Source organism: Portunus trituberculatus, chromosome 34 (genome assembly GCF_017591435.1).
Source record: "Portunus trituberculatus isolate SZX2019 chromosome 34, ASM1759143v1, whole genome shotgun sequence".
NCBI classification, from domain to species: domain Eukaryota; kingdom Metazoa; phylum Arthropoda; class Malacostraca; order Decapoda; family Portunidae; genus Portunus; species Portunus trituberculatus.
In genome coordinates, this window is record NC_059288.1 from 1,021,626 (window position 1) to 1,043,818 (window position 22,193).

Sequence of the window (22,193 nt, forward strand, 5' to 3'; positions counted from 1 at the left end):
AGACAAGATCCGAGAAGAAAGTCATGAGAGAGGACTTTGGATGTGCGCAGCGTGCCAGAGCTACACAACAGGTGTGTAGCGTCACAAGTCAGTGCCGCTATGTGGGGCCCCGTTATAGCAGAGAGGATAACACCGAGGAAGCTACAGTAGAGCGCGACGGTAACATCACCATGCCCAGGAAAAACAGGAGAAAATCGTGGTGGCACGGAAATATTGTTATGTAATATTTTTTGTATGTTCCTGTTTCTATTTTCTTTTGTGCTTATGTTTTGTTTTGTTGTTGTGTGATAGCCGGGTTGGCTTTCACACAAACGGCTCGCCTGCCGTTTAACCACGTTCGTCCCCCAAAATATCGTTCATCCCCTGGGTCGATATATTGACAAATTTTTTGGTCATCTCCCGAATTGTTTGTCCTTAGAGACATTTGTCAAGCGAGGTTTTACTGTATTGTGGATTTCTATAATAACTGGAATCTGGCAACTCTTATTAGCAAAGCAGTTTTGAAATCAAAGCTTTGTGCCAGACATTATCAAAAGCTTTTGGTATGTCTAATGCGACAGCAAAAGTTTCACTGAAATCTCTAAAAGAAGATGACCAAGACTCAGTACGGAAAGCCAGAAGATCACCAGTAGAGCGACCTTGACGGAAGCAATACTGGCAATCAGAGAGAAGACTGTGAAGTGACATGTTTGAGAATCTTCCTATTGAGGATTGATTATAAAACATTAGGCAAGCAAGAGGTTAAAGGGATTAGAACGGTCACCCTTTTTAGGAACAGGCTGAATGTAGGCAAACTTCCAGCAAGAAGGAAAGGTAAAAGTCGATAGACATAGTTGAAAGAGTTTGGCCAGGCAAGGTGCAAGCATGGAAGCACAGTTTTTGAGAACAATAGGAGGGACCCCATCAGGTCCATAAGACTTCCAAGGGTTTAGGCCAGCGAGGGAATATAAAACATCATTACGAAGAACTTTAATTGTAGGTATGAAATAGTTAGAGGGAGGAGGAGAGGGAGGAACAAACCCAGAATCATCCAAGGTGGAGTTGTTGGCAAAGGTTTGAGAGAAGAGTTCAGCTTTAGAGACAGATGACAGATGGCCTGATACCAGAAGTCATGAGGGGAGTTAGAGTTTGAAAGATTTTGACATTTGCTATTTATAAAGGAGTGTTTGGCAAGTTGAAGAACAGACTTGGCATGATTCCAAATAGAGATGTACCGATGCATCGGTATCGGTATCAAAATCGGTGGTATCGGCCCATTTTTTTGGGTATCGGTATCGACTTATTTTATGCCGATACTTCTGATACCTAAAAGGAATTTACTACTTAGTGATATATTCGATATAAGATATTGATGATACCAAATTAATATAATACGGCGTAATAAGTTTCTGTGGTGATTACCGTATGTCATAGAATACTGCTTTCTGTGGTAATAAGCCACAACCTCTAAATTGGACGTGTATGAAACGCGTATAGGCTGAACTATGGCATCCTGTCACACGGTCGGTCATGAGTCACCACACATTCTCACTGTCTCTCAGTCAGACGCTGCTCCTCCACCCACACAAAGTTCACACAGGTGAAAAGCTTATGTTTTTTAACTATAATCTAAGAATGTCAAACTTCAGATATTGAGAATCCAACAAAATGATTTGGTATATATATATATATATATATATATATATATATATATATATATATATATATATATATATATATATATATATATATATATATAGTTAGGCATTTTGCATTATTGTAAATAACAGCATATTCTTATTTGATTTATAATTAACAGTGCTAGTGCTAGCCTTTTCCAAGATATCATATTGGAATAGGTGGAAGCTCGAATTATATATGTATATTAATTTTAATGCAAGTTTAATTTTTGAGTTAGTTACTTGTGTTAACCTAAGGATGTAAAAATTCTGTAACTAAGAAAGTAATGATTCTGTTTTGTAATCATGTGCATTGTGTATAATTTGTTGCATATTAATTATTTAAGATCATAGCAATACACTATAAATTTAAAATAAACAAAACTTTTTTCTATTTAATTGAAAAGAATAGGTGAAAGCTCATTTTTCTGAATTGGTCTACTAATGTCTAATGAATCAATATCAAAGGAAGTCAGATTTAATTAAAGAGAAACATACAACAAAATGAGTTTTTCTTGCTAATATTTTGTGTCTGTTTTACAATTTTAATAATTTTAAAAATATTTTTGATCGCCAAAACATCGTCAATAAAATTAATAATGAAAATGCATAATACCAAATGGTCGCTAAAGGAGTAAGAAGTAAGAATTTAAAATAACTGACAAGAATCAGAAGACTGAGAAGATATTCATTCCAATTACTGCGTAATTTACCTTTGCAAATGGCTTCAAAACGTTCTCAGAAGGACTTACAGCATCCCCCAAAACAAAGCCTCCCATCTGATAACGCTCGCTGTCCACCAACTCATCCTGGTGTCCAGTGCAGCAATCACTATAAGTAGTAGTATCGGTATCGGTGGTATCAGTATTGGTAGTAGTATCGGTATCGGCCCAATTAGGTGGTATCGGTATCGGTATCGGAATCGGGCAAAATTTTGGTATCGGTACATCTCTAATTCCAAGCAGAAATATAAAGTGCATGAGATTCAGGAGATGGAAGGCTCAAGAACCTTTCGTGGGCAACCTCTCTATTATGTATAGCGCAAGAACAGGTTGTGTTAAACAAAGGTTTAGAAGGTTTAGGTTGAGAAAAAGAATGAGGAATGTACGCCTACATGCCAGACACTATCACCTCCGTTATGAGTACGGCACAAAGAGATGGGTCTCTGACATGGAAACAGTAATCATTCCAGGGAAAATCAGCATAATACCTCCTCAGGTCCCCCCATCTAACAGAGGTAAAATGCCAGAGGCATCTTCACTTTGGGGGATCCTGAAGAGGGATTGAAAAAATGGGACAAGAAACAGAAAAGAGACTGTGATCGGAGGAGCCCAACGGACATGAAAGGGTGACAGCATAAGCTGAAGGATTAGAGATTAGAAAAAGATCAAGAAGTTGGGTGTATCTCCATGACAGTCAGGGATGTGAGTAGGGTGTTGCACCAGTTGCTCTAAGTCATAGAGGATAGTAAATTTGAAGGCTAGTTCACCACGATGGTCAGTGAAGGGAGAGGAAAGCCAAAGCTGTTGCTGAACATTGAAATCTCCAAGGATGGAGATCTCCGCAAAAGGGTAGAGGGACAGAATGTGCTCCACTTTGGAAGTTAAATACTCAAAGAATTTACTATAGTCAGAGGAGTCAGGGGAGAGGTAAACAGCATAAATTTAGTTAAAGAGTGACTTGAGTCACCAGATGGTAGAAAACTCAGAAGATTCAAGAGCATGGGCACAAGAGCAAGTTAAGTCGTTGTGCACATAGACGCAACATCCAGCTTTGGAACAAAAATGAGAATAGAGAAAGTAGGACGGAAACGAGAAGGGGATACTGTCAGTTGCCTCAGACAGCTGTGTTTTGGTGAGGAAAAGAAGATGAGAGGTGGTGTTCTACAGATTGAAAATTAGATCTAAGACTGCGAATGTTACAGAAGTTAATGTAGAAAAAGTTGAGGGAGGTGTCAAGAAATTTGGGGTCGTTACCAAGAGAGGAGTCTGACCTAGGGACATTTCTGGTCCCCTCCCCATGAATGGGACTCCAAGGCTGGATTTGGAGACCCCATTTTTTTATTTTGAATTTTAAGTGAAGGGTGTATGGTAAATGCATGTAGTTTTGTGATAAGTAGGAGAGTTGTCTTTAGAGGGCAGGCTGTGACTGCCCCCTTGAGTTATGAAACACAAAGGAAAACATTCAGCAAGATCACAACTAGCTTTAATGGAGAGTCCACTAATGCTATTAGACCTCACTGGGAGTAAATTTTTATTTTGGTAGGTGTCTACTACCTCCTCCACATAAAGTACCTTAACCATATACCAGAAAAAGGATACTTCTCAGGACTTAGGTATCCACAAACATATTTTTAATGTTACATGTAAAGCCTCTGCTGTGGTAAATAACCTGTTGAAATCCACTGTTAACCATGTTCGCACATTTATAACTACCTTGTAAACTTCTCAGATATGCCCTTTGTTAGAGTACAGCTCATCAGTGTGGAATCTTGGATATATATATATATATATATATATATATATATATATATATATATATATATATATATATATATATATATATATATATATATATATATATATATATATATATATATATATATATATATATATATATATATATATATATATATATATATATATATATATATATATATATATCAAAGATGTCAAGGCACTTGAGTCAGTTCAGTGTCGATGGACTAAATGCGTTGATGACCTTGAGAGTTTACCCTATTATGATCATCTTAAAGCTTTGAATTTATTTTCTGTTTAAGGGAGATTATTACATGATGACATCATTATGATGTGGAAAATTGTAAATGGAAAATCTTCCTTGAGTTTTAATGATTTCTTCTTTCACCAAACTTTTAACACTACCAGAAGCCATTAACACAAGCTGGCCCATGTATGCACCAGCCTAGATATTAGGAAACGTTCATTTGCAATATAGTACAATATTGGCCTTTCCAAATCTGTTCTTCTATGTTCCTGTCTTGAGTCATTCAAATCTGCTTTATCATCTTATCTTGGGAATCTACTTTTTGAATATTATGATTAATGAGGTTAATTTATCTTATTACTTATTGTTGCTTCTGATGCACTCTCCAGCCCTTTTGTATTGTAATTCGAGTTACGGAGTAGCTACTCGTATTGTAAGGGCTGGTGCATCAGGTGAGTGTGGCTTCTTTGCCCCTTACCCAAGTCAGGGGGCCGGAAGCCCATCAGGAAGCCCACCAGGTAAGAGAACCAGGTAAGAGATACACTTACCGCAGAAGAAATCGACGCACCGTCTGAAACCCGTCATCAGAGAAGTATTGTTAGCATTTTTTTTCATTTAAAGGTGAATAAAACACATTTTTTCCAGTTATGAGCAACCTCTAGTATTGTGTCATGTTGCCCTTTACTTTCAGAACAGCATTTACATGTTTAGGCATACTGCAGACAATTTTTGAAAATACTGAGAATCCACATCAGCCCAGAGCATGCAAATCTTTTCTACCAGGAAGTCAACACTTGACACTGGAAGCTTACCAAGTTTTCTTTTCATTTCATTCAACACATTTTTAATCGGATTTAGATCTGGGCTGTGTCCCTGGCCACGAAATCAGCTGCACTCGGTTGTCAGTTAGCCACTTTTTCACTGCCTTTGCTCTGTGGCATGGCGAACCGTCCTGTAGGAAGTGGGCGTTCTCGTGTGTGGTGTAAAATGGCAGCATGTAGTTTTCCAGAACGTTCACATAGAGTGCAGCGTTCATGTTCACATTTTTGTCTAAAAAGTACAAGCCCCCACTTCCCTTCTCACCACTGAAACAGGCCCACACCATCACACCTGCAGGGAATTTCACTGCCTTCACTGTGTAGTGACTGTCGAACCGATCTGCACCAAGCGGACGACGCACCAATTTCTGTCTGTGAGAGATGGTTTTGAAGGCACTCTCGTCACTGAACACCACTCTGCGCCAATCTTCTGATGTCCAGTGTTCGTATCTTTTACAGAAATCAAGTCTCTGCTTCTTCATTTTCTCAGTAAGGAGAGGTTTGCGAGCAGCGCGACGACATGGCAACTTGAGGTGTTTCTGTAGGTGATCCTGTATCGTTCGCACTGACACCTCTCCCAACACATCGGCGTGTGCTTCCTTCAGTTCCTTGGCAGTGATGAAAGAGTCTTTTTTCACTTCACGCTCCAGCAACTTGTCAGTCCTTGGGTGTGTCTTCCTCTTCCTGCCTGTCCCTTTCTTCCTTTCCGGCACTGCGCCTGTCCCCAGCACGGCAGCAGCTTTCTTGATGCGACGGACAACAGACTCTGATCTTAATTTTCTTCCAATTTCCCGGTTGCTTAATCCTTCGCCAACCAAAGCCATAACCATGCTCTTCTCCTGCATGTCTAAGTTGGTAGGTCCCATTTTAAGCGTAATGGAAGATGCCAGCGGTAAAACAATGAACAGCTTGTGTCACGAGCGTAGGATGGGGGCGCGGACGTCACCTCACCCTCCCACTAAGCCGGGATGACGGTTACTAGTCACTAGCAATTTAAATATGACACTTGCAAGGAAGCGGAGAGTTGCCAGGTGGGTATTATTTGTCAAATAAATTTCGTATAGAATTGGCATGCCAAAATAAAACCGTGGCGCCATCGAGCATTGGGATTTGTTGGGTGCGTCGATTTCTTCTGCGCTAGCTGTAAAAGGTATGACTGAATTAAACTACTGGCACAGATTACAGCGACTGGTACTATATTCCTAACAGAGGAGAAGAGAGCAATACAGTGTCATATATGTGTGGAAGATAGTGGAGGAACAAGTGCCACCATGATACTGAAATCTAAGAATAGCAAGCGCTCAGGTCACTCGTGTGAGAGATGGGCTCTCCCCTCTATCACCCCAGGGAGAGTCAAGGCCCTCTTACCTCCAGTCTTTCACACAGTGGCCCCTGGGCCCTGACTCTTCAAAGTACTGCCAAAAAAATATCAGAGAGACTGCAGTGTCCAGATTTATGAAGGTTGGACCACTTTCTGCAAACTCTGCTAGATGAGCCTCCAATCCCAGCCTACATAGCTTACTGCAGGGCAGCCTTTAACTCTACCAGACCAGATGGCTCTTCTGAAAAGTGACTTTCTGACTGGCAGGAGCAGTGGACCACCACAACTGTGAGGAAGACCCTCTACATCTAAGTAAACAACATCAGGGAAGCATCGATACATAAGGCAACAGTGTAGGGCAAGACCATATTCAACGACTCCTACACTCACTGTAACAGCACCACTTCCACATCCACACTGATGGCTCCCACCTCCCTCACCCTCCATCCGTCGGTTCAGCCATTTACATTCCCTCCAGGTCCCTTGCCACTGCCTGGAGGTTGCCAGCCATTGCCTCCAGCACCACAACAGAACTATTTGCCCTTGCTGCCCTCTCTGCCCTCTGAATAATAAAATCCCACCACCCACACTCACCACAACCTCACCCTCTTCAACCATCACCTCATCTTCCACCTGACCTCCCTAGAACACAACATTCACCTTCAGTGGGTGCCCTCCCATGTCGGTGTCATAGGAAACACAGTGGCCTACAGGGGAGCAGCAGAGGCACACACCCATCCCTCCCCTATTGACCTAGCCACTGACCAGACTGACACCCTAACTGACCTCAAGACAGCCTGTAGGTGACACTGAATGATGCCTTACAGCACACCTCACTGGGACACATTAGACAGGACAGAAGACACAACTGCTGGACCTACTCCTCCGACAGGGCATTGGACACAGCAGTCGCTAGATTGCAAATTGGCCACATCCACCTCAACGCCTACTTGCACATACTGAGCATGACCTATTCTCCCCACTGGCCCTGGTGCCCTACACAGCCTGACACCCTGGAACACCTGCTGCTGCATTGTCCCTGTCATCACTCACACTGTGTGGCCCTCCTCCGCTCTCCAACCACACAGGCCTACACTGACCGACCTGGGCGGCTCCATCAATCCCAATTTGGCCTTCAAGACCCTAAACCTCACCAGGACCTTCTTACACAAGACAAATCAGCTCCACCGCATATAATCTGAATATACAACAGCCGCATACTGCACCTTTGGGGCACTAGAGGCTGTGATGCATAGCCTGCACGGTCCCAACAAATCACCAAGATACAAAGGTCAAGCTTCCCGACCAATATCGTACCTGACCTGACCTGTTGATGATCACTATAGTGGCAGCCAAACAAGGCCTTCTTACCTGGTGGACCATAGCATTGCATTTATGACTGTTAACACCGTTGTAGAATACCAGGACCCACGCAAAAGGTCGAAAAAGAAAGAAAGAATAAAGAGAAATAACAGGACTGTCAGAAAGAAAGAATAAAGAGAAATAACAGGACTGTCTAATTTCTGCCATCATAACTTTCCACCCATCCGTGCTTACTGCAGGTGTGTCAGGGTCAGTACATAGAGAGACTAGCATCAGTATCACTAACACCAAAAAAGGGTGGTGCGTCCAAGTCTACGTACACTTGTCTACGCCTGTAAACATAACATTAATGAAAGGGATGCAGGGAACAAGACTCGAATAAGTACACAGTCGCTTACTTTGCGGTGCTACTATTGGAACTAAGAAAACGAAAGGGTAGACCAAAATAAACTGAGACTTTATTTACAGTATTTTCACGGTTTCCTCTCTTAATTTATTTAGTAGTGTATTTATTTGCATACCATCATGGCAAACACATGCCAAAATAAAATTGTAAGATAATGTTATATTGCATTGTGTTCTCTTCATATTCAAAAGTTGTAAGACTCAGGATATAAGGAAAATATGAAAGGTTTGACTGAAATCTAAATTGTGATATTTTCGTTTTCTTCTGTTATTTTAGTAGTATGGAGACTCTTACGCTAAGTCTAGATATGAATAGAATGATGAATTATTCTTGTACTAAGTGTGTTATTTTTTAAGTTTCTTTTGAGCAATAAGAAAAAAAACAACATTAAACACCCAGGAAACAATCATGTATGACCCAACGCTTCACTCTACGGCAAGGAAACAGCGAAAGTCGAAGAATAAACTAAAATTTATCACATGGAAACGAAAACATTCCTCGAGCGTTATGTCCCGAGGAGAGCGCCAGGGGGTCACTGGACTTGGGGAGGATATCCTTTCGAGACCGGAGAGATTATTGTGGTGGTGATTTGCAGCGTGTTCTCTCTCTACCTTCTCCTGCAGGCATTTCCGGTGCACTGGTTGGTGTGGGAGGCTTACCTGCTGGTGGTGAGTCCCAAGCGGTGGGAGGCAGACTTTAGGAAGAAAAAGAGAAGGGCGGTGCAAAGACTGCCACCTTCTCCTTCGAGGACTTCTACCGAGATAGAGATTTTTAGACCAAGCTCTTCCTCTTACTTCTTGCAGGAATTTGATAAGAGCGAGGCCTCTTCTTCTTCCTCCTCCTCCTCCTCCTCCTCTTCTTCACCTTCATCTTCATTCTCTACTTCAACCTCAACTTCCTCCTCCTCCTCCTCATCGTCATCATCGTCTTCGTCTTGAGGCAAGGGAAAAGGAGGGACACAAAGGGAAGGGAAAGGGAACAAAAATTCCTGTTGTTATTTTTACTCTTCTTATTCTACTTATTCTTAATGTTTTTTTTATCAATTATTATTATTATCATTAGTAGTAGTATTAGTATTAGTATTATTAGTATAACTGTATTAGTATTATTTCTGAGTAATAATAATAATAATAATATTATTATTATTATTATTATTATTATTATTATTATATTCTCCTCCTCCTCCTTCACCTTTATTATCTTCTTTTTTTTTATTCATTTATATCACGTGGGCTTTTCATGGAAATTTATGAGCTAAAGGAGATACTTTTTTGGGGTACCTCCTATCTCAAAGCCCACCCGCTAGGAAACCATTGCCCCGAGTGAGGAACCCCAACCTACACTCGGACCACGGACAGGATTTGAACCCGTGCACTTGGAGATCCCTTGGATCCTAAAACACGCATGGTTCCACTGTACCACGGTGGTCCACAACAGTCTAGAAGAACCCAGTAGATCTGCTGCTGTTTGTTCTTCCTTTGTATTTCCTACTTCTTCTTCTCCTCGTCCTTGTATGTTTGAGAAAGTAGCACTAACAACCACTGTATTAATGTGTTGCCTGTACATCTTCTTCACTGACACAACAAAAGATTTAATTTGTCATTTGCTAATTGTTTCGTATTAGACTTTGACTGAATGATTGTGTACATTGCACATAATAGTTCACTTTATGCTTCCTAGCGCCACTCAAGTACGTAGTGAAAAGGAGAGGAGGCGGCAAGGCAGAGGCATGCTCCCAGTAGGGAGAGCAAAACCCACTACAATACATAGAACTTCATTTTTTCACAAAATAAAGAAAAAAACAGCATAGAGGCAAAGAATTTTTTGACTTGAAATTACTTGAAGTATTTGATCCAGTAGTATTATGTACTACTGCCTTAACTCACTGGACACTCTGTATCAAGTAAATCAAGCTTTGATATTTGATTGTACTTGTGTTCATCAACTTATTTTGTTGTGACAGAATATCACTAGTTAATTAATTGTTCTGCACTGTTTAGAGCTACTAAGAGGATATACATTCTTGTTTTCCAATGAACTTTATCTAAATAACCTATTTTTTTCTGTGTGGCAAAAATTAAAATAAAAATCCATTAGTAATTAGGACAATCGTCCTTTATTTAAATATTCACAATATAATACAGGGAAGTATGTTACTGCATTAATATGCATCCATTGATTCCAGGAAGTACATTTCAAGATAATGAAACAAAACAGGAATGGAAGGGTGGACAGCTACAACTCCATAAAAAATAATATTCCGAGTACAAAGTGCAAGGGAGAGTTGTAACTCAATCATAAATTACTTGAACTAACAAGTTAAATCTTTAGCACTCACTGGATGTGATAGACTGATGGCTATGATCATGAGTTATATTAATATGTGAATCTTACTCCATGACTATACAATATATATGTATCATCCATTTATGATCAATAATAGTGTGGCTGTACACATGTAAACATAACTAACACAACAGTGGTGGCAAGGTGGAACGGCCCCACCAGATAGGCCAGAGTGCCGGGTCAAGCCACCACTGTCTCCAAACAACACCTCCAGCCTGATGCTGCGGCCACAAGCAGCAGCAGAAAAAGCTGGCCATTATGATTGGAGCCACAGTGTCACACCTTAGGTAGCATTCCTGTTCAAATGACAATTTCTCTGACTGGTGTAGAGGCTCAACAGGTTCTGAGGAAGAACCTGGGGCCACTCGAGGCTCCTACGGCCACTCAACCCCACAGCACTTATATGGGGAGGAGTGCTGCTCCCAAAGCCACTTGACTGCCTCCCTTCAAACATCCAGAACAAAGGTACAGAGCTCCCTCCCTGGGAAACTAATAAAGCCACACTACTATACACATTCTACACTGTCAAATAGAAACAACAATTGAGTGCACAGATGAAATGTATATATCAAGAAGGGATAATTGATGATTTGACATAGTGGTGGCCAGTCTCCATGCCAGAGAGACTTGGGGCTAAATTGGATGTCATGCATTACAAGCACTGGAGGTTGATGTGAGTGTTTGCCTCAAGGGAGCGACAAGAATCATCATGGGCATCAATCAACAGTTGACATACTTTTTCTTGTTCGTCTTCGTTGCTTTTCTGGAGATGAGCGAGTATCGTGAGACTGTGTGTGTGTGTGTGTGTGTGTGTGTGTGTGTGTGTGTGTGTGTGTGTGTGTGTGTGTGTGTGTGTGTGTGTGTGTGTGATTCACCCAGTTGAGAATAGCTTGCTGGACTCAAGATCACCAGTTATTATCAATAATTACTGTCCTTGAGAAACCTTCAAGCTCCTGCAGTCCAAACTAGAAGTGAGGACAGAGGCTGAAACCCTTCACACAACACACACCCCACCCTCTTGCTCAAGGACAGTAATTGCTTGTTTATCAGTGAAAACTTAGCAACCTGAGCATAATGCAAACCTCACCCTGCAAAGTGACAGGTAAGGACATTCCCACTGAGTTTGTGTGATTCACCTCGGTCGCCTGCTGGTCATCCCAGCCAGTCTTCCCCATTACGGAGTGTGTGTGTGTGTGTGTGTGTGTGTGTGTGTGTGTGTGTGTGTGTGTGTGTGTGTGTGTGTGTGTGTGTGTGTGTGTGTGTGTGTGTGTGCTACTCAGACTAAACAGTACATTGTGTGGATGGCAAAACCAGCAGCCATAACAAAATGTCTCAAAAAGTATATGTACAAATGAGAACCAAGAGAGAATATTGCAACCATTAACACAAGCAGGAAAAGAAAAGTATATATATTTCAAATATAAAAAAAGGAAACACAGGATATTAACACACTTGAGATATATGAGACTCTACAAAATGTCACTTGAAATGTTTACTGATGTGGCAATTACAAATATTTCTTAATAGCACAGTCATGTTTGATATTTCTGCCAAAGATTAAGATAAAAACAACAGAAAATCAGGAAGTGGTGAATACATTACAACTAATCAAATGCTTTATATGTTGGGGAAAATACATCCAAGTGCAACAATGCCTGAATGCAACAAACCAATAAATTAAAGGGCAGTTGGGAGAAGTAAAATATTGCTTGGATAAAAATTTAGTATGATAAATGTATTAAATGTCAGAAACTTTAAAAGAGCAACTTCCAACCATCAGCAGTGTAAGCCAAGGATAAGCACAAGATCAAAATCAAGTTGCCCAGGATAAGGCTCAGCCAACATTTTATCTGGAAGGTGACTAGTGTTGTGAGAGAAGGCTTTGGAAAGTCTTGCTAGTGACTGGAGCCACATTGCAGGTCCTGAATGAACTGCCTGCAACCAATGCTGCAACCATTTTATGAAAAAGAAAACTTTTCCTAAAGACCTCTCCTGAGCAACTCTAAAGAAGAGAAGTTGGATATTTCTTACCTTGGCTAACCAATATAAATTATTTTTAAAACCTTGATATGTTAATTTCTGAAATAGACATATCTTTATGAGTCCAAATTCATTGCATCTCCCTTATCACAATATATATATAGTGTTTCTAATTAATTTACTAAGGTAATAAGGATCTATTACATTTCAATTGCACAAAATAAATATCTAGGATGAGTGAGTTAAAGAAGTCATAAGTAATTCTGAGCCCTTGAAAACATAATACAAATAAAGATCACCAAAAATAACGTGTGCAAGTCCAACCTGAGGCCACGAGTGCACCAGCAGGCCACGGCCACAAAGACAAGCCGACAAAGGCGGCCAGAGCAGGGTCGCTCCTGTCCCAGACACCAGGACCAGCCCTGGGGAGGCTCGGGAATTGCCCTGCACACACCAAAACAAATTGGGAACTCCTCACAAAGTACACCTAAAACTTAATGCTAATAATAAAGTTTTCAGTTGACAGATTTATTCTTAACGTAAGATGATTTGTGGGATGAAAATTAAAAAATAAATGGTTAACAAACTCAAGAACAAGACACATACAAGTGAGGTACATTTATGTATATCATATATATATATATATATATATATATATATATATATATATATATATATATATATATATATATATATATATATATATATATATTATATAAATCAAATCAAAGTAACACTACTGCCTCTCCCTTTGAGCCTTCCCTTAGTGGCTGAGATTAGTGACTGCACCAGCTACAGTAATCCCCCACTGACCATTACAAGACTACAACAACAATAGTCAGAGATGGTTACCCAGCACTGCAAATCCTCCACAGCTTTTTGATAACTGTCATATAGCCAAAGTGACTTGACAAAAAAAAAGTTAACCAAAGTCCAGACTGGTTGAGGTGCATCTCAGCAGTGGTGAGGACACAGGCTGAGCAGCACTGCAGGGTACTGGCTCGCTGGCTGGCGGAGGAACATTCAATAGTTACTCTTGACATGCTGATGATGAGTGAGCAGCAGGCCACCGGGCCACTCGGCCCACCCGGCCACCACAATGGCCACTGCACCAGTGGTGATGACACAATGAACACCGCACACAGGCCTAATATATATATATATATATATATATATATATATATATATATATATATATATATATATATATATATATATATATATATATATATATATATATATATATATATATATATATATATATATATATATATATATATATATATATATATATATATATATATATATATATATATATATATATATATATATATATATATATATATATATATATATATATATATATATATATATATATATATATATATATATATATATATATATATATATATATATATATATATATATATATATATATATATATATATATATATATATATATATATATATATATATATATATATATATATATATATATATATATATATATATATATATATATATATATATATATATATATATATATATATATATATATATATATATATATATATATATATATATATATATATATATATATATATATATATATATATATATATATATATATATATATATATATATATATATATATATATATATATATATATATATATATATATATATATATATATATATATATATATATATATATATATATATATATATATATATATATATATACTATAGAAAGAACATGCAAACAATCACTTTCCTCACATCTGTAAATGAGATGACAAAGGTAATGTGTGTGTGTATACCATACTTTCTTTAATGTAAAGTTATGATGATTTCATAATTAAATTTCTGTAGTTATTAACTATATGAATGGCTTTTCAGATCTACAGTTAGGCTTCAACTGAAGCCACTTACTCCTCATTAACTAAAAGAACCACACTACAGTGGGTGGAGTCACCCATGTTCATGCACTCTTCCTGGGGCACCTCCCCCTAGGGTGAGGTGGTCTAGCCCAACATGGCTCGCAGGCCAAGGCATGCTGCTGGTCCTGGCGCCCACAGACTCTGGGGCCTTGGGGCACCGGTGAGGATGTGGCCAGCATGAAGCTTGTTGCATGATACTGTAATCATATGGGTGATGATCATGACAAAAGAAACTGTTTGCCGCACCATGCACAGTGTGGCTGGAGGGGTCAGGTATCAGGTGGCTTGGACGCATACAGGGCAAGCTGATGAAGCACCACATTTCATAGTTGTTGTCACTATTGGTCACTCTCCCCACCCTCCCCCCCGCACTAGAGGCAGCCGTGGGGGAAGGAAGTGATGAATTAACTCAAACATTCATAACTTGCTGAGTAGTAATTCCTGCACACACAAGGCCAGCTGGCTGGACTGTTCATGCAATGGAAGAACATCAAGTTTAAAGTTAAGAACTACAGTTGGAACAAGATTTTTTTTCTTTAAAAATGCTGAAGTATTTTGGTGCACCCTTGGCATAGACAGTCTTCACATGTCCTACCAAAGTGTGGCACCCCACTGGGCCAGGCACCTGCACTGCCAGGGAAGGGGGTGGGGGGAGCACCTGACCTAGTATGGCAAGAAACAAACAAAGCAACACTGGGGTAGGAGATGACAACCACCTTGAAACATTTCTCTGGACAGATGAGACAGTTACATGAGACCTACACTTTATCATTTATATCACATAATCTTTTTTTTTTATTTGCTTATCATATACATATATTTATTTATATATGTACAAGTGTAAACTCTACCAGTGCCTGCTAAAAACCCATAGTACTGAGTCACTGGATGAAAGCTCTGAAACTTGCCCACACTACCACTCTATGATGCACAGAGTCTGCCCCCCACTGCATGAGGCAAAGCCCAACAAAGCCTCGGCTGCACTGGGGACTCCTGGAGAGGCAGAGGGCTTGCAGAGGGGAAGAAGTCCATCACAGTCTCTCCTGCTCTCAACAGTTCCTGCTCTTTCTATCTGGCCAACCTCGACAGTGCTCACTACTCATATCACTGGTAACCTTAACATGTCTTCAACACACACAGACATACATGGTATTTATATATATTTTTTTTAATAAGCATAGAGTAATAACAATAAAGTATTCTTCAATATTTGTGACCTTGAGAAATAAGAAGATATCGAGATTTAAGCAAGACAACGATCATTAGTATCTGGTGCTCAGAAATGGCAGTCTTGGAGGGGAGGTGCAAGTCACACCCACAACACGCACCACCTTAGAGTCACTCCCAACCACCACCATCACTGCCATCACCACCAGCCAGCACAGTGAAGGGAAGGAGTGTCTTTTCACACTCTCATTGTTTCTTCTGAGCACTGGTATAATCCCTCATCCAACATATCTAACTACAATGTTCCTTTAATGGCTCAGTGCTGTCTACCTCAGCTAGTGACAAATGCAGCTCCCATGGAGTCTCTCGTTCACCTGAGCACTGACAAATTTGCTGTATGTCACTCACACTGAGCACAAGCACTGTCTGTCTCTCTCAGGCTCCCTACAAGGCCAGCTCTACCATCCTGGAGCACACAAGGCCAGTGCCTTGCTTCACAATACAAGTGTCTTGGTACTCTATTCGCTGGGTTCCTTAGATGGGAGGATACGCAACAGCATCTACATGAAGTCCTCTTCTTTTCTCCTAGAGTGAGGATGATCTTGGTGTCTGGCAGGCAGTGGATGGTCACAGGTGTGTGTAGCTTGTGGTAGCTGTAGAGATGGTGGTGGTAGTGCTGGTAGTGGTAGTGGTGGTGGTAGAGGTAAGGTGGCGGCAGTGGCAGCAACAGCAGGCCACTAGAGAATGGCACATGAGGGGGAGCAGCAACTGGAGGAGCCGCCCTTGCTCTTCTGTCGCTGGTCTGGAGAGGGGAAGAGCAGTGTGTCAGATAAGGAGAAAAATAATGAATAAATAAATTAACAATATAAATAAATTAATAGACACCAATTCCCTGCTATACAATACAATTAACCATTACATGATATTTTACTTTTACAATTGTTCTTTACTATCCTGTGTCTGCTAAACAATCAGTTATGTGCATGCAAGTACAGTGGTGCCTCATGATAATGGACCTCGCAGTAACGGATTTCGCTCAGCAATGGACTGGTCAGATACTAACCAAATTTTTTGGACGGTAACGGCATTTTTTTCTACCATTGTAACTTATTTTGTTGGTCTATGATTTACAAAACTTGTAATAAGGTGGAGAATCACGACTGCTTGGCTGTGGGGTCACTGGAGTGACACTCGTGGTCCTGGGCTGGTTAGACCCACAGCCAGCTGCTGTGAACTGTTAGTTATGCATTTCTGTTTGAATGTTGTTGGGAAAGTGAGTATAATGACACTGACACTGACACACACACACACACACACACACACACACACACACACACACACACACACACACACACACACACACACACATACACAAGCGGAAGGAAGAAAGAACCTCTAAATTACAGACTGGTATCACTAACTAGTGTAATATGCAAGATGTGTGAAAGAATAATAAAGAAACAATGGATTGAGTTTCTTGAAGACAACAAATTATTATCAAATAGCCAATTTAGTTTTAGAAAAGGTCGGTCATGTGTAACAAATTTATTGAGTTTCTACTCTAGAATAGTTGATAAAGTACAAGAGAGAGAGGGATGGATTGACTGTATTTATTTAGATTTAAAAAGAGCGTTTGATAAAGTGCAACATGAAAGATTACTATGGAAGTTGGAGGAGAAGGGTGGCTTAAAAGGAAGCACATTGAAATGGATGGAAAATTACTTGAGGGGGAGAGAAATAAGGACAGTAGTTAAAGATATGAAGTCCAAGTGGAGAGCAGTAGACAGCGGAGTGCCACAGGGGTCAGTATTGACACCAATACTTTTTCTCATATATATCTCATATATATAAACGACATGCCAGAGGGAGTGAACAGCTACATAAATCTGTTTGCGGACGATGTGAAACTGTGCAGAGTCATAAAACAAAAAGAGGATTGTGAAATACTGCAGGAAGACTTAAACAAGATCTGGAAATGGAGTAAAAAAATGGGAGATGGAATTCAATGTGGACAAAAGCCATGTCATGGAAATGGGAAAAAGTGAAAGACAACCAGTGGGAATCTATAAGATGGGAGATGGAGTAGAACTAGAAAAGTAAAAAAGGAAAAGGACTTGGGAGTGACAATGGAAGAAAATAATCAACCGGTAAGCCATATTGATAGAATATTCAGAGAGACATATAATTTGCTAAGGAATATTGGATTAGCATTTCACTATATGGACAAAGAAATGATGAAGAAATCAATAAGTACTAAAATAAGATCCAGATTGGAATATGCAGGAGTGGTGTGGACCCCCATAAAAAGAAACACAAAGAAATTAGAGAGACTACAAAATATGGTTCCAGAATTTAAAGGGATGACATATGAGGAGAGACTAAAAGCTATGGATCTACCAACCCTGGAACAGAGAAGAGAGAGAGGGGATCTGATACAAGTTTATAAATTGATTAACGGAATGGATCAAGTGGATAATGAGAAACTAATCCTGAGAGAAGAATATGACATTAGAAGCACAAGATCGCATAGTAAGAAACTGAGGAAGGAAAGATGTCTGAGAGATGTTAAAAAATATAGTTTCCCACAAAGATGTGTTGAGACTTGGAACAGTTTGAGTGAGGAAGTGGTGTCAGCAACGAGTGTGCATAGCTTTAAAGAAAAATTGGATAAGTGTAGATATGGAGATGGGGCCATACGAGTATAAAGCCCAGGCCCTGTAAAACTACAACTACGTAAACACAAACACACTAAGGTGAGAAAGGAAGAAGAAAAGAACTATGAAAAGGACATTGTCGAAAAATGTAGGGAACAACCAAAATTGTTCTACAGATTCATAAATGGAAAAATAAGACAAAAAGAAACAATAGAAAGGTTAAAAGGAGAGAACGGAATGGTGGAAGACCCAAAAAGTATGGCAGAACTATTAGATAATAAATTCCAGGAGGTCTTTACTATGGAATCCAAATTTGAAAGACCACAGGGTAATAGAGAGACTGTCCATATGAAAGAGATTAAAGTAACCAAGCTTGAAATAAAAAAGTTGATGACAGAACTAGATGAGGAAAAGGCAATGGGACCGGATGAAGTCTCACGCAGAATACTGAAAGAATGTCGGGAAGAACTAGCAAGTCCTATATACAACATCATAAAATGCTCAATAAATAATGGAACAGTGCCAGTGGAGTGGAAAAGAGCTGAGGTGGTTCCCATATATAAGAGCGGAAGGAAGGAAGAACCTTTAAATTACAGACCGGTATCACTAACTAGTGTAATATGCAAGATGTGTGAAAAGTAATAAAGAAGCAATGGATTGAGTTTCTTGAAGACAACAAATTATTATCAAATAGCCAATTTGGTTTTAGAAAAGGTCGGTCATGTGTAACAAATTTATTGAGTTTCTACTCTAGAATAGTTGATAAAGTACAAGAGAGAGAGGGATGGGTTGACTGTATTTATTTAGATTTAAAAAGGCTTTAATAAAGTGCCACATGAAAGATTACTATGGAAGTTAGAGGAGAAGGGTGGCTTAAAAGGAAGCACATTGAGATGGATGAAGAATTACTTGAGGGGAAGAGAAATAAGGACGATAGTTAAAGATATGAAGTCCAAGTGGAGAACAGTAGACAGCGGAGTGCCACAGGGGTCAGTATTGGCACCAATACTTTTTCTCGTATATATAAATGACATGCCAGAGGGAGTGAACAGCTACATAAATCTGTTTGCGGACGATGCAAAACTGTGCAGAGTCATAAAACAAAAAAAGGATTGTGAAATACTGCAGGAAGACTTAAACAAGATCTGGAAGTGGAGTAAAAAAATGGGAGATGGAATTCAATGTGGACAAAAGCCATGTCATGGAAATGGGAAAAGTGAAAGACGACCAGTGGGAATCTATAAGATGGGAGATGGAGTAGAACTAGAAAAAGTAAAAAAGGAAAAGGACTTGGGAGTGACAATGGAAGAAAACAATCAACCGGTAAGCCATATTGATAGAATTTTCAGAGAGACGTATAATTTGCTAAGAAATATTGGATTAGCATTTCACTATATGGACAAAGAAATGATGAAGAAATTGATAAGTACTAAAATAAGACCTAGATTGGAATATGCAGGAGTTGTGTGGACCCCATAAAAAGAAACACATAAGGAAATTGGAGAGACTACAAAAAATGGCTACAAGAATGGTTCCAGAATTTAAAGGGATGACATATGAGGAGAGACTAAAGGCAATGGATCTACCAACCTTGGAACAGAGAAGAGAGAGAGGGGATCTGATACAAGTTTATAAATTGATTAACGGAATGGATCAAGTGGATAATGAGAAACTGATCCTGAGAGAAGAATATGACATTAGAAGCACAAGATCGCATAGTAAGAAACTGAGGAAGGGAAGATGTCTGAGAGATGTTAAAAATTTAGTTTCCGCAAAGATGTGTTGAGACTTGGAACAGTTTGAGTGAGGAAGTGGTGTCAGCAAAGAGTGTACATAGTTTTAAAGAAAAATTGGATAAGTGTAGATATGGAGACGGGACCACACGAGCATAAAGCCCAGGCCCTGTAAAACTACAACTAGGTAAATACACACACACACACACACACACACACACACACACACACACACACACACACACACACACACACGGGACATCGATGGCGGAGGTGGTCGCTGAGCTCCAGAGCAATCATCTATAATTCTACAGTTACCATTGCCTAAGAGTAACCAAGGTGGGAAAGGAGCTGGTAATGTTTGTCCCGTCTCCATATAGTCATGTTAACTGTTGATTAGCAAAATAATGTCCAGTGAAGGTAAATATAAACTGTAGCCTGCGTTTGAGCCATCAGCTGGTTTGTTTACATCTGCGCAACATGGCGGCCGTGAACTCGAAAGATGAATCAGACTTCACAGGGTTTCAAGGAATAATGGAGAAGAGCGCTTATGTGAAGAAAATTCTGGAGTTAGAAGGTAAAATTGAAAACTGTTTGAAAAGTATGAGGGCCTGGAAACGAGTTATGACAATGTAAAGAAAGACTGTGCCGATATGAAGAAGGAAAATGCAGCACTGAAAGAGGAAGTTAAGCTAATTAAAGTGAATTGCGAAAATGTGGAGAATCTCTAGGAAAAGTGATGGAGAAGCAGGCTGAATGGAAAAAAGTCAGGAAGTGGAAAGAAAGGAGGTAAATTACAAAGTTGCAAGTCTGGAAAAGGAAATCAAAGAGTCTGGGAGAAAACTTTGGGCCTTGCTGAAATTATAGATCAACAGATCATAGAAGAGAAGATAGCTGAGAAAGTGGTGAAGGTTATTAAGTCAAATGAGACATTGGTGAGGGAAACTGTAGACAAAAAGAGATGTGTGGTGATATTTGGTGTGGAGGAGGATAAGACACCGAGTAAAATGGAGAGAGAGAAAACATAAAAAGGTGATAAATAATATCATTAATGTGGTGCAGGAGGAGGAAAAGACCTAGTACAAGAAATAGAGGACTTCCATAGAATTGGAAAGTTCACAAGAGAAGGTATGAGGCCAATAAGAATCAAACTTAAGTCACAAAAGGATGTAGATGAATTGGTGGAGAAGTCATGGAGGCTAGCCCAGCAGGAAACAACAAGGAAGATTTGGTTGAGAAGAGATCTCGGTGAAAAGGAAAGAGAAATGTTAAATGAGTTGAGAAAGGAGGCTTTGAAAAAATGAAGAGAGGACAGAAGAGGAGAAGAAAGAGTTTTTCTGGAGAATCTTGGATATGAGACTGAGGAAGTGGTTCATAACCCAGAAAAGTACAGCAAGAAAGGACTAAAGAAACTTACATATGAGCGAAATGTAATGTATTCCAACATAAATGGAGTGATATCGGGGATTTTAGAACTCAACGATTACTTGAGGGACAAGAACCCAGATATTGTGGGTCTTACTGAAACAAAACTGAGAGAGGAGAAGACCTGATGATGGTTGGAGAAGGAAATATAATGTTTGGAAAAGAAATAGAGTAGGTAAGATGGGAGGAGGAGTGATGTTGCTGGTTAAAAAAGATATAAAGGTGGATCAAGTGAAAAAAGGTATGGGAAAGGCAGAAGTGCTAAAGATCAGAGCAGAAACTAATGAAGGAAAAAAGAGGCACTACATAGTGGTGTACGTACCACCTAAGACAAATGCATGGTCAGTACAGGAATATGAAGAAATGATAAGTGATACAGGAACATGTCTGGAAGAAATGTTGGGTGGCTGTGAACGAACTATAATGATGGGAGATTTTAATTGTAAAGAGGTGTGTTGGGAGGACTGGTCAATGGAAGGATCAGAGACAACATGGGGAAATACACTATTGACACTGGCAATGGAAAATGTGTTAACTCAGTGGGTCAAAGAAGATACTAGGTTTGGAGGAGAGGGAGCATCGTCAAGACTGGACTTGGTCTTTAGTACAGAGCCAATGGTCATTGAGGAGATGAGGGTGGAGTGCCCTTTAGCAAAGAGTGATCATGCAGTTTTGGAGTTCAAGGTGATAGATGAAGA

General features: G+C 39.6%; 1 protein-coding gene across 1 annotated transcript in view; it reads right to left on the reverse strand.

The window, feature by feature from the left end:
* Positions 1-14,620: 14,620 nt before the first annotated feature.
* LOC123512827 (ubiquitin-like protein 3) overlaps positions 14,621-22,193 on the reverse strand; it is an 88,598-nt gene continuing 81,025 nt past the window's right edge. Inside the window, exon 4 of the mRNA XM_045269433.1 lies at positions 14,621-16,485. Within this exon, the coding sequence (XP_045125368.1) occupies positions 16,421-16,485 (65 nt within the window). The 3' untranslated portion in view covers positions 14,621-16,420. The remainder of the gene's footprint in view (positions 16,486-22,193) is intronic.